This window comes from Mirounga leonina, unplaced genomic scaffold (genome assembly GCF_011800145.1).
Source record: "Mirounga leonina isolate KUSES-001 unplaced genomic scaffold, KU_Mleo_1.0 Mir_91, whole genome shotgun sequence".
NCBI classification, from domain to species: domain Eukaryota; kingdom Metazoa; phylum Chordata; class Mammalia; order Carnivora; family Phocidae; genus Mirounga; species Mirounga leonina.
The window spans coordinates 46,179,282-46,193,558 of NW_023270839.1; the positions used below are offsets into that span (position 1 = coordinate 46,179,282).

The 14,277-nt window shown below is 39.5% G+C and overlaps 1 protein-coding gene across 1 annotated transcript in view; it reads left to right on the forward strand.

The window, feature by feature from the left end:
* BBS4 (Bardet-Biedl syndrome 4) overlaps nucleotides 1-14,277 on the forward strand; it is a 58,948-nt gene continuing 44,671 nt past the window's right edge. Inside the window, exons 1-2 of the mRNA XM_034994896.1 lie at nucleotides 1-52; nucleotides 12,419-12,470. Of these exons, the coding sequence (XP_034850787.1) occupies nucleotides 29-52; nucleotides 12,419-12,470 (76 nt within the window). The 5' untranslated portion in view covers nucleotides 1-28. The remainder of the gene's footprint in view (nucleotides 53-12,418; nucleotides 12,471-14,277) is intronic.

The window sequence follows — 14,277 nt, forward strand, 5'->3', positions numbered from 1 at the left end:
CGGCCGCGAAGCGGTGGGCGGAGCCAAGATGGCTGAGGAACCGCTCGTGAAGGTGAGCGCCGAGTTTCTTTTTGGGGTCCCGTCCGGCAAGCAGGCCAGGGCCAGGCCGGGCGGAGCAGAAAGGCGAGGCAGGTTGGCGGGCTGCCTGTGTCCTACGCAGCTGTCCCTGGGGAAGTGCGGAGCGGGCTCTGGAGCTGCTCGGGGTGCGCGGGCCATACAGCCCCGCTCCTGGGAGCTGGTCCCCCTGGGCAAGGCTGACTTCTTTGCAGCGCTGGGCCTGGGCTGGGATTGTGGTCCCTCTTGGGGTGCGCTGGACGGAAAGGGGAGGTTTCATCAGAAATGGCGCTTTTCCTAGTCCCATCTTGTCTGTCTCACGAGGTTTGGAAAGGAAGCACTACCGTTTGTGCAGAGACGGTTTGTGTTTAATCCCCTGGATTAGGAATTGAATATGACAAAGCCTGGAGACTCTGAGCGTCACTGCCTTCTGCCGGTGGGCCGAGACCGTGCTTTTTCTCTGTTGTAATTTAGTTTAGGAAAGTGCTGTTTTGGGATTCAGCTGAAGCTTGAGTTAGGCATTAATTAAACTCCACAGAGCTGCTAATTCAAAGTAGCCCAGATGAATTCGGGATAACCCAGTGGTAGTTATTTGTGAAGTGTATATTTTTAATTGGATCTAATTTCTGTGAAGTTCTCTGTGAAACCTTGTTTACGTTGTTTTAGTGTTGGGTTTCAAAGTATGTTCTACTCATTTGTTAGAATGACTTTATTATTTATTTGGAATGTATTGCCCTTTGAAAAACGCTCTGGGAAACATAGGAGACAAAATAGTTTCTGGCTGACTTTTACAACTTAGTTTTGGCCGTTAAGGAGCAAGGCCAACGCTGTTGGGGCGGGGGGGGTTTGTTTTCTGTTCTCTTTTCATATCCAGAGAGGTCAAATTATTGTTATTTTTAAAGATTTTATTTATTTGAGAGAAAGAGAGAGAGCATGAGCAAGGGGGCAGAGGGAGAAGCAGATTCCCTGATGAGCAGGGAGCCCGATGCGGGACTCGATCCCGGGACTCCAGGATCATGACCTGAGCCGAAGGCAGTCGCTTAACTGACTGAGCCACCCAGGCACCCGAGAAGTCAAATTATTTTTAGTGTAATCATACAACTCTGAATACAGGGAAGGAGGCCCAAAGCAAAAATTTTTGTTAAGCTATAAATTAAAAAAAAAAAAAAAAAGCCTGACTAATGTTACTGGGTTTTAGATATTAGAAACATATCAAAGAAAATACTTCACCTACATAAATGTAAGGTTTACTGGTAACACAATGCTATAAATATAGCTTATATCTCTACCTGCAATGATAGGTGTTCATAAATAGAATATGAACTTGATTTCTGTGATGGCAGAATTGTCCTGTACTTTTGAATCTAATAGTGTTTTAAAGATAAATTTTGTTTCAATATGACTTTAGCACTTGAGCCTGAAGTTAACTATTTTCATTATTGTCATGTTTATTGCTAGCAGTGTTATATTTGTAGTAATTTGATCTTTTCATGTTACTGCTGCAGGGAGATTTGAATTTCTGCCCTTTTTGGAAGTGATCTGGTATCTTGTAATAAAATTAAAAGGGCCCAACAGTCTCATTCACTCAATCAACAGAGCAGTATCCCACTGAAATAAAAGAAAACTATAAGCATATAGTACAAGGGTATTCATTGCAGTATTGTTTATAGTGGCAAAATGCTGGAAACAAGGTGAATACCCATTAATAGGGTAATAGATGCCTTCTGATACTTCCATTCTGAGGATTATTATGCAGCCATTAAAAATGTTAGAACTATATATGTTGTTGTGGATGGTATACATTTTAAAAAAGCTTGATGTGGAGTAGAGTGTTAAAAAATAAAATTTAACTGAGTAGACTTTAAAGATCTTACTGGCTTTATTCAATGATTCATGAATCAGGCAGCATTCATTCTGTACAAAATGGAAGGCTTCATAGGCAGAAAGGAGTGGGAACAGGGAAGTTACACGAGACAAAAATGTTGGTTATTGCAAGATCACTTTCCTTTAGATGACGGCAGGGGTCTATCAGGCATATTACCTCACTAATACTTACTGGGTGATTTTTCTTTAATTGAGATTTATTTTTTAAAGATTTTATTTATTTGACAGAGAGAGCACAAGCAGAGGGAGAAGCAGTCTCCCAGCTGAGCAGGGAGCCCAATGGAGGGCTCAATCCCAGGACCCTGGGATCATGACCTGAGCTGAAGGCAGATGCTTAACTGACTGAGCCACCCAGGTGCCCCCTGACTGGGTGATTTCTGATTACTGGTTTAAGATTCTATTCCTGGGAGAGGTAGAAAGTATAATTCAGTCTTTGTTGACATGGAACTTAATAACTCCATTTTGGGCCTTTTTTTGTTTTTTTAAAGTAGGCTCCACAACCAGCGTGGAGCTCAACATGGGGCTTGAATGCATGACCCTGAGATCAAGACCTGAGCTGAGATCAGGAGTTGGACGCTTAACTGACTGAGCCACCGAGGCACCCCCCGGTTTAATAGGGGTATATTGTGTGATCTTAATTTTGTGGCATAAAGAAAAAAACACATAGATCGGTAGATATGGCTATATAGATGTGGAGAAGATTAAAAGACTTCAGACAAAGAGAATTTTGGACAAATGCATAAATAAAAATATAAGACTGCTGTTGTAAAGGCCTTGAGGAGGGATGGAATAAAACTAGGCTAACGTGGGACACACAGAAATTCTAAACTATCAAGGATTATTACCAATTAGTTCCTTAGGAAAACTGGGGACTGATATTTATATTTTATTTAAGAATATGTAAGAAATGGGGGCACCTGGGTGGCTCAGTTGTTAAGCGTCTGCCTTCGGCTCAGGTCATGATCCCAGGGTCCTGGGATCGAGCCCCGCATCAGGCTCCCTGCTCGGTGGGAAGCCTGCTTCTCCCTCACCCATTCTCCCTGCTTGTGTTCTCTCTCTCTGTCAAAATAAATAAAAATCTTAAAAAAAATTAAAAAAAAGAATATGTAAGAAATGATTTCGAGATCTTAATAAAAGCAAATAATACTGCTTTCTATGATTTATACTTACAAATTTTTTATAACTCCCTAATTCCCATTATTCAATGTATTTGTATATATACTTGTTTTTCTTCCTGTAAATTTAAAGATTAAACCTTTCAGAATGGAAAGCAAAAATTACTATTGTACTAGTTGATTTGGCTCAGATATAGTGCCTAGCATATACCAAATATTACATGAATATTTGTTAGATGAATAAATGGTCATAGAACTACATAAAAATGAAGAACCAGAAGAACATGATGTACTCTACATACATCCCAGCTATAAATGAGATCAAGTGGGCTAATAGAATCCTGTCTCAGAATGTTCTGAAAGACTTTTTGAAAAAGAGACTCACTAAAAAATTATAATTTATTTTAATTCTCCTTTCTGCAGAAAGGTTGCTGACTCATGAAGATGCTTTTTGAGTCTTTAAGATTTTTATTTATTTTTTTAGTAACCTCTGTGCCCATTGTGGGGCTGGAACTTACAACCCCAAGATCAAGAGTTGCATGCTCTGCTGACTGAGCCAGCCAGGCAACTTGAACCTTTAAGATTCTTTCCCAAAGTTTAAAAAAATATCCCAGTTAGGGGCACCTGGGTGGCTCTTTTGGTAAACGTCTGACTCTTGATTTCTGCTCAGGACATGATCTCAGGGTTGTGGGATCGAGCCTTGCCTTGGGCATGGAGTCTGCTTGAGATTCTCTCTCCCTCTGCCCCTTCCCCTGCTTGTGTGTGCGCTCTCTCTCTAAATACATAAAATCTTAAAAAAAAAAATCCCAGATAAAAAATAGAGTTCTTTAGCATTTTAAAAACAGCTTTGTTGAGGTTTAATACACGTACCATAAAATTTACGGTTTGATCACTTCTAGTAAATTTATATACTTGCACAACTGTACCACAATCCACTTAACCTCCATCATTCCAAAAAGTTCCTGTGGGTCCATTTACAACCACTCTTTACTCCTAACCCCAGCTGACCACTGATCTGCTTTGTGTCTCCATAGTTTTGCCTTCTCTGCAGTTGCATGTAATCACACAATATATAGTCTTATGTGTCTGAATTTCACTTTGCATGTTTTTTGAGGTTCATTTATATTGTACATAGCAGTACTTTGTCCCTTTTTATTTCTAAGCACTATTCCATGGTATGAATATATGCATTTTGTTTATCTGCCAATTGATGGACATTAAGACTTTTCCTGTTTTTGGCTATTATGGATAATGTTGCTGTGAATCTTTGCATGGCCACCCAGGCGCCCATGCATGGATATGTTTTTATTTATCTAGGAGTGAAATTGCTGGGTTGGTAAGTGTATGTTAACAAAAAATCAAAACTGCCAAACTTTTTTTTTTTAGATTTTAATTAATTAATTAATTTTAGAGAGAGAGCAAGTGGGGGTAGGAGCAGAGGGAGAGGGACAAGCAGACTCCGAGCTAAGTGCAGAGCCTGATAATGGGGCTCGATCTCAAGACCCTGACCTCAGGGCCCTGAGATCACGAACTGAGCAGAAATCAAGAGTTGGATGCTTGGGGGCGCCTGGGTGGCTCAGTCATTAAGCGTCTGCCTTGGGCTCAGGTCATGATCCCAGGGTCCTGGGATTGAGCCCCGCTTCGGGCTCCCTGCTCAGCGTGGAGCCTGCTTCTCCCTCTCCCACTCCCCCTGCTTGTGTTCCCTCTCTCACTGTCCCTCTCTCTCTCTCTCTGTCAAATAAATAAATAAATAAAATCTTAAAAAAAAAAAAAAGATTTGGCTGCTTAACTGGCTGAGCCACCCAGGTGCCCCATGCCAAACTTTTCTAAAGTTGCTGTATACCATTTTACATTTCCATGAGTAGTATGTGAGGGTTTCAGTTTTCCACGTCCTTGCCTTGTTAATACTTCATATTGTCAGTCTTTTAATATCAGTCATTCTAGTGTATGTATAGTGGTTATTGTGGTTTTAATTTATATTTCCCCAATGAATAATGGTATTGAGTATTGTTTTATGTGCTTATTCACCCATTTCTCTTGGGTCAAGTATCTACAGATTTTTTGCCCCTTTTAAAATGGATTATTTATTTTAGTAAGATTTCTGTATTTGTTAAGTCAAGATAATAAAATAGCTAATAAAACAAGTATGTATTCTGTTTTATTTTGAGGATTTTTTTGTTATGAAGTATATTTTATCTCTAAAAGAATGAATAAAAGGTTATATGTAAGTTTTAAAGAACAGTGTAATGGAAACTTGTGTTTCTACTTCACAGGTTATAAAATGGGTCATTAACAATAACTTTGAGTCCTCCTAAATGTCTCTTCCTAAATTTTCCTCCTTTCCCATCAGAAGTATCTCTTTTATCAATTTTATGTTAATCTTTTTGCTTTTCTTTAGTTTTACTATATTTAATATCTCTAGATAATATATTGTTTTTTGTTTTTTTTTTAAAGATTTTTATTTATTTATTTAACGGAGATAGAGGGCACAAATAGTCAGAGCGGCAGACAGAGGGAGAGGGAGAAGCAGGCTCTCCACCGAGCAGGGAGCCCGATGCGGGGCTCGATCCCAGGACCCTGGGATCATGACCTGAGCCGAAAACAGCCACTTAACCGACTGAGCCACCCAGGCGCCCCGATATATTGGTTTTAAGAAATTGTTTAGTTTTTTCTTTTTTCAATGCTATATATTATCCCATTATAGGAAAATACTATAATTAATTTATCCATTCTACTAGAGATTTGAGTTCTGATTTCTTCAGTTTTATTGAGGTACAGGTGACAAAGTTATAAGATATTTAAAGTGTACAATGTGATCATTTGATATACATTGTGAAAGGATTCCCACCATCAAGTTATTAACAACATATCCTCACTCCACATGTTTTTTTCCTTGTGAGAACATTCCACTGTTTTAGCAAATTTCAATTATACAGTACAGTTGTTATCAACTATAGTCATCTTAGACCTTATTCATCTTATAGCTGAGAGTTTGTACCCTTTTACCAATCTCTTCCTATTTCCCCTACCTCCCAAACCTGGCAATCACTTTTCTACTCTCTGAGCCTATAAGTTCAACTTATTTTTTCCTTCTGATTTTTAGTTTTAGGTTTTTTTCTTCTTTAAGTTTTTCTTTACTTTAAGTAAAAGTAAGCTCTGTGCGCAATATGGGGCTTGAACTCATGACCCTGAGGTCAAGAGTCACATGCTCTACTGACTGAGCCAGCCAGGAGCCCCTGATTTTTAGTTATTGAAAATAATGTTATTGTGAACAGGGCCAGGGTAAGGCCAGTGAGGTGCTTAGGGTGCAAAATGTAAGGAGTAAGAATGTCTCAGGCCTGGTTGTGAACATTTTTTTTTTTTTTAATGTGAACATTCTTATATATGTCTCTTAATCTAAGAGTTTTTCTAGGGTATTCCTAGAAACGGATTGTTGATTCATGGAGTAGGTACATCTTCACTTCATTACTTGTGGGAAACTCTAATGTGGTTGCAACAACTTCTACTTCTACCATCAGTTCCTATTGCTTACATCCTTGATATTGTCATAGCTTTAAATTCTGTCAATATGGTTGATATGAAATGAAGTCTTAATGTGATTTTTTTAAAAGTTTTATTTATTTATTAGAGAGAGAGAGAAACAGCATGAGAGGGGAGAGGGTCAGAGGGAGAAGAAGGCTCTGCTATGAGCCAGGAGCCCGAAGTGGGACTTGATCCCAGGACCCCGGGATCATGACCTGAGCCAAAGACAGTTGCTTAACCATCCGAGCCACGCAGGCGCCCCAAGTCTTAATGTGATTTTTTTTTTTTAAGGATTTTATTTATTTATTTATTTGACAAGAGACTCAGCAAGAGAGGGAACATAAGCAGGGGGAGTGGGAGAGGGAGAAGCAGGCTCCGCGCGGAGCAGGAAGCCCGATGCGGGGCTCGATCCCAGGACCCTGGGATCACGACCTGAGCCGAAGGCAGACGCTTAACTACTGAGCCACCTAGGCGCCCCTGATTTTAACTGACATTTACCTGATTATTATTTTTTTTTTTTTAAGATTTTTTTATTTATTCATTTGAGACACAGAGAGAGAGAGAGAGAGGGAGAGAGCATGAGCAGGGAGAGAGGCAGAGGGAGAGGGAGAAGCAGGCTCCCCGCTGAGCAGGAAGCCCGATGTGGGGCTTGATCCCAGGACGCTGGGATCATGACCTGAGCCGAAGGCAGACGCTTAACCATCTGAGCCACCCAGGCGCCCCGTTTTTACCTGATTATTAATTAGGTGGAGCAGCAGTGGTTGTCTCTTTTCCTTTTCTGTTCAATGCCTGGTTCATATGTTTTGCTGCTTTTTCTTTCTTACTTTTTTTTTTTTTTTTTTAAGAATTTTTACTTATTTATTTGAGAGAGAGCAGAGTGAGTGAGCGAGAGAGAACACGAGTGTAGGGGGAGGGTCAGAGGGAGAGGGAGAAGCAGGCTCCTGCTGAGCAAGGAGCCTGATGCGGGGCTCGATCCCAGGACCCTGGGATCATGACCTGAGCCGAAGGCAGATGCTTAACTGACTAAGCCACCCAGGAGCCCCATGTTTTGCTTATTTTTCTACTTGGACGTTTTTCTTACTGTTTTTTTTTTTTTTAATTTTTTGATTGTTATGTTAATCACCATACATTACATCATTAGTTTTGGTATAGTGTTCCATGATTCATTGTTTGTGCATAACACCCAGTGCTCCATGCAGAATGTGCCCTCTTCAATACCCATCACCAGGCTAACCCGTCCTCCCACCCCTGTTTTCTTTTTTTTTTAAAGATTTTATTTATTTATTTGACAGAGAGAGAAGAGCACAAGCAGAGGGAGTGGCAGAGGGAGACGGAGAAGCAGGCTCTGCACTGAGCAGGGAACCCGATGTGGGACTCGATCCCAGGACCCTGAGATCATGACCTGAGCCGAAGGCAGATGCTTAACCATCTGAGCCACCCAGGCGCCCCCGTTTTCTTTTTACTGATTGTTTTGTAGTTAGTTATAGGTTCTGGCTGATAATCCTTTATCTTTTTATTTATTTTTTTGGTTTTGTATTGCAAGTATCTTCTCTTAGTTTTCTTTTTTTTAAAAAAGATTTTATGGGGCGCCTGGGTGGCTCAGTCGTTAAGCGTCTGCCTTCGGCTCAGGTCATGGTCCCAGGGTCCTGGGATCGAGCCCCGCATCGGGCTCCCTGCTCAGCGGGAAGCCTGCTTCTCCCTCTCCCACTCCCCCTGCTTGTGTTCCTTCTCTCGCTGTGTCTCTCTCTGTCAAATAAATAAATAAAATCTTAAAAAAAAAAAAAAAGATTTTATTTATTTGTTTGACAGAAGGAGACACAGCGAGAGAGGCTACACAAGCAGGGGGCATGGGAGAGGGGGAAGCAGGCTTCCCGCAGAGCAGGAAGCCTGATGCGGGACTTGATCCCAGGACCCTGGGATCATGACTTGAGCTGAAGGCAGACGCTTAATGACTGAGCCACCCAGGCGCCCCTTCTCTTAGTTTTCTATCTTCACTTCCTTTTTGGAACAGAAGCTCTTAATTTTATTTATTTTTTAAATTTTTTTTTTAAAGATTTTATTTATTTATTTGACAGAGAGAGTTAGCGAGAGCAGGAACACAAGCAAGGGGGGAGTGGGAGAGGGAGAGGGAGAAGCAGGCTTCCCCCCAACTCGATCCCAGGACCTTGGGATTATAACCTCAGCCGAAGGCAGACGCTTAACGACTGAGCCACCCAGGCACCCCTGGAAGTTCTTAATTTTAATGTAGTTGAATATTTAGATCTTTTCTCAATTGGTTTGTATTTTTATATCTTACTGAAGTAATCCTTCCCTATCCTATATTTTTTCTAAAGGTTTTTTTTTTTTTTTAAGATTTTATTTGCTTTTCAACAGAGAGAGAGACAGCGAGAGAGGGAACACAAGCAGGGAGAGTGGGAGAGGGAGAAGCAGGCTTCTCACTGAGCAGGGAGCCTGATGGGGACTCAGTCCCAGGACACTGGGATCATGACCTGAGCCGAAGGCAGACGCTTAACGACTGAGCCACCCAGGAGCCCTCTAAAGGTTTTTAAATTTGCCTTGTTCATTTTTAGTCTTTATCTTAATTCATTTTCATTTCCCTGATAAAGCTTTTTCTCTTTTTAAAAAGATTTTATTTATTTATTTGACAGAGAGATAGCACAAGTAGGCAGAGCAGCAGGCAGAGCGAGAATGAGAAGCCAGCTTCCCGCAGAGCAGGGAGCCCGATGGGGGACTTGATCCCAGGATGCTGGGATCATGGCCTGAGCTGAAGACAGAGGTAGAGGCTTAACTGACTGAGCCACCCAGGCACCCCTAAATCTTTTTCTATTGAAGTCTGTTTTGTTTAATGTTAATATGGCTAGTTTAGTTTTCTTTTTGTTTCTGTTCTCCTGGTGTGTCTTTTTCCATCGTTTTACTTTGTTTTTCTTTGCCTGTTTTAGATGTGTCTTTATATAAATAGCATACATCTAGATTTTTTAAAACATCCACCCTGATAACTGGAGAATTTCATTTTTTTCTCTTTCTTTTCTTGCCTTTTTTTTTTCTGAGTTTCTTTTTCTCTCTCTCCTCTTCTCATTTAATTACTTGTAAGTTATATACTCTATTCTTTAGTCTTCCTTTAATGAGTATACAATTTTTTTTTTTTTAAAAGGTTTTATTTATTTGACAGAAACACAGCTAGAGAGGGAACACAAGCAGGGGGAGTGGGAGAGGGAGAAGCAGGCTCCCCGTGGAGCAGGGAGCCTGATGCGGGGCTCGATCCCAGGACCCTGGGACTAGGACCTGAGCCGAAAGCAGACGCTTAACGACTGAGCCACCCAGGCGCCCTGAGTATACAATTTTTTAAAAATATTCAACTGAAAGTTTAAATTTAAAACTCAGTAATGTAGGGATTATCAAATGCTTCATTACTCATTGCCTTCTGTCAGTTCATGCTACTGTTGTTCAGTTTTATAGTTTTTGTGTTTCTCAACACCACAAATTATACTTTTGTTTTATTCAGTTAGTGGATGTTTAGAATACTTCCATATTTTACCAATTCCTTTGCTCATTCCACTCCTTCATTCTGGCGTTCTTTTCCTTTTTTTTTTTTTAAAGATTTTATTTATTTATTTGACAGAGAGAGACACAGCGAGAGAGAGAACACAAGCAGGGGGAGCGGGAGAGGGAGAAGCAGGCTCCCCGCGGAGCAGGGAGCCCGATGCGGGACTCGATCCCAGGACCCTGGGATCATGACCTGAGCTGAAGGCAGTCGCTTAACCAACTGAGCCACCCAGACGCCCCTTTTCCTTTTTCTTAATGTATATCCTTTAAAAGTTTATTTAAACAAAAAATTTTTTAAAGTTTTTTTTAGGTAATCTCTACACTCACCATGGGTCTTAGACTTAAAACCCCAAGATCAAGAGTCACATTCTCTTCCGACTGAGTCAGCCTGGTGCCATGAAAGTTAGTTTTGATAGATGTAAGACCTGAGGTTGACAAACTTTTTGTAAAGGGCCAGTAATAAATATTTTGGGCTTTGTGGGCCAGTCTGTGTTGCAAGTAACTCAACTATGCAGTTGTAGTGTGGAAGCAACCATAGACAAGAAATAAACGTGTGTGCGATTATGTTCTGATAAAATTTTATTTTAGACACTTAAATTTGAATTTTATATAATTTTCAGGTGTTACAAAATATTAAAAAATGTAAAAACTATTAAAAATGTAAAAACGGGTGCCTGGGTGGCTCAATTGGTTGAGTGTCTGACTCTTGGTTTTGACTCAGGTCATGATCTCATGGTCATGGGATTGAGCCCCACATCAGGCTCCCCGCTCAGTGTGAAGTCTACTTCAGATTCTTTCCCCCTCTGCCCCTCCTTGCTTGCACAAGTGCGTGTGAGCGCGCTCTCTCTCTCCCTCAAATAAATAAATAAATAAATAAATAAATAAATAAATAAATAAATAAAATCTTTTTAAAAAAATGTAAAAAGTATTCTTAGTGTTGTTGGCCATATAAAAATGGGTTGGATTTGTTTGACCTGCAGGCCATAGTTTGCTGACCTTGTGTTTAGATTAACATTCATTTTACTTAGCACCTGAGACATGGGAGTGATTTTTCTTATAATGTCTTTATGTGTAATTATTTCCCATTTTTAATTGTTGAGATGCCAGCTATCAGTCTAATTATCCTTTCTGTATAGCTTATCTGGTGATACTTTTTTTCTTTGGTTGCTTTTAAGAACTTATTGTCTCTGGTGCAGGTCCTTGTGATGTATGCAAGTGTGGATTTATTTTCATTTAACCTGGTCAGGATTGATTGAACATTCTGAATCTAAAGATTAGTGTCTCTCATTACTTCTGGAAATTTTCAGCCATTATTTTTGTTTATATCTTACCATATTATATGTAACAAAGGAGGTAGTTATAAGAAAAATCCCTTTGAAGATTTTCTGCAAAGTTAGAGTATAAGATAGTATTTATTATATTCAGTAATGTCCCTTAAAAAAAAAACAACTCCCTCCTAGGGGTGCCTGGGTGACTCAGTTGGTTAAGTGGCAAACTCTTGATTTCAGCTCAGGTCATGATCTCCGGGTCATGGGATCAAGCCCCACATCAGGCTCAGTGCTCAGCAAGGAGTCTGCTTGAGGAGTCTCTCTCCCTTTCCCTCTGCCCATCCCCCTGCTTGTACTTGCTCTCTCTCTCTCTAAATTAAATAAATAAATCTTAAAACAATTCCTAGAATTGAGTGCTAGGTAATTTCTATATAGAAGACCTCATAAACTTCTTTTTATCAAAGTTACTACTTTTTTGGTTTGGCTGTTAGGATGTATAGCATTAAGTATAATACTAATATGTAGTGTCTAAGAGCTTAGTACATTTATTTGTGCACATTTTATGCATTATAATTATATATTACTCAGGGTGCCTGGGTGGCTCAGTCAGTTAGTGTCTGACTCTTGGTTTCTGCTTGGGTCACGGTTGTGGGCTCGAGCCCCACATCAGGCTCCTCATTCTGTCTAGAGTCTGCTTGAGATTCCCTCTCCTTCTCCCTCTCCCCTGCTCATGCTCTCTCTCTTTCAAATAAATAAAATCTTAAATATATATATATGTAATTATATATTACACATAAGTATGTAGATATGTAGATGTGCATTCTACATTATTAATAGTTTGGCTAGCAAAAGTATGACTTGACATTGCTTTTTAAACCATATTAAAAAATGGTTTTTAATTTTTCTTTGTGCCTATATGTAGTTAATGGATTAATTGCATGATTGGAGAGCTACTGATTATGGTTATTTGAATCCTTTTTTAAGTTAGCAAGATTTATGGTGATGCTTTAACATAGACTTCTTTCTTTTCAGAGAACTCCGGTTCCTGCATCTGCTGAATCTCAGAAACCCCGGCTGAAAAAAGGTCAGTACGCAATTTCATTGTATGTGTATATTTGCACAGATTTTTTATTGATTCTTTGTTTATATGCATTAGAGCTTTTAAAAATGTGCATTTTGGAGAAAAACAGTAATAGTCTAAATGATCCTCTATACCTAGCTTTTATTTTATGGAGTTGTTAGATATTTTGGGATTGATTGTGCCTGTAAGTGTGTTTAAATGGGGCTTTATTATTAGGTAAGTGTGTATTTTCTACTTGTGGAAAAAACACTGAAGTTGTCATGGTACATATCAGGCCTCACATAATCTCATGTCTATGTTAAATAAGTGTGAGGTTTTGTGAAAATTGAGTCTGTGAAGACTAGGTAAGGGCATATACTGTGAAGAGCTGCATTTAAAAATCTAATAGAGATTATGTTCTGTTTTATTTAGAGGAATAGGATTCCTTCATTTGTTAACTTATAAAGTCTTAGGAAGGCTTGCATTAGATTGTAGTTTACTATATTGGATATTCTGTCAATGTTTAATAAACATGTCTAATGCCTAACAAACTTAGAAAAACCCAGACTTTTTACTTAGCAGAAGAGACCATCTATTTTATTATTTACCCATTTATTATTTTCTAGATGAGGAAATGAAGGCTGAGGGGAAGAGGCATGACTTGTTCAGGGTCATGGGTGTAGTTCTTGTCTGCATTATGAGACAATGAAATACATCCTTTTGCAGCATGTGTTTTCCTGTTGTCTGCTAAGATTTTTACATTTCATTTTGCCAATAAATTGTTTAGCTTACTTGGGCCATTTCTGTTCCTCTTTGAAATTCTAATACAAGTTGTTGGAAAATATGATTGCCTTCAGAATTTGTTTTCAAAGGGTTTTTCAGGAATACGTCTTTCATTGAAAGAGCATTACATCTGTAATTTAGATTATTTGTGAAGCTTAGGTGTTTCTTCTAATATCTAACATAGTTGCTAATATTTTTTATATTACATCGTTTTGGACATGAGAACAATCTTGCTGTGATGTCTGTCACTTCGTTTAATCGCTGGGGTGATTTGGCTAGTTACGTGGGGCTAGTGGGTAGTATGATTGTCTCTCCAGTGTTCTTTCCATGCTTCCTCCAGAGTCAAACTCCATGATTCGACTGAGTCCCAGTCTAGGAGAGCTGGGACTAATTAGTATATACCAATCAAAAATTGGCATGTGCCCAAATCAGGCTAATGAGATACAAAGCTGATAGCTGTGGGGCAAAGGGTCACATTGGACACGTTATGCTATAAGATGTAACAGTGCTGTAGTGCCCCTCCCAAACCTTTCTTCCCACTTTCTGATTTCTATGATTAAAGTTTAGTTTTCCCTGTTCTTGAACCCCTCATATATGAGTATTTACCCAGTTCCAGGACCCGTGATAGGTATCGGGAATATAAAGATAAATAGGGCCTGGATTCTGCCCTCAGGAATTGACAGTCCTCAGGGTGTATAAGAAATAAGCAAATTATTGCAGTGTAGTGTATGCCTTCCAGCTTTTTACACTCTTTTTCATATGAAATGTCTAGAACTCTTTTGCCGTTATTACTTTGGTTCTCTGGTGGAATTCACTGTTCCCCTTGGAAGTATAAATTCCAGGACTAAACAGAGTATTTCAGGTGTGAACAAGGCCAAGTGGAATGTCTGGAAGGTAAAAATCTCTTCATCTGGATCTTTTATTTTTTTTAGTCCAGCGCAAAGTTGCATTGCCTTTTGGTCAACCATTTTACACATTTGCAATACCACTATATCCAGTTCCAGGGGTATCATTCATGTAGAGTACAATGACTGCAGTGTAAATGATA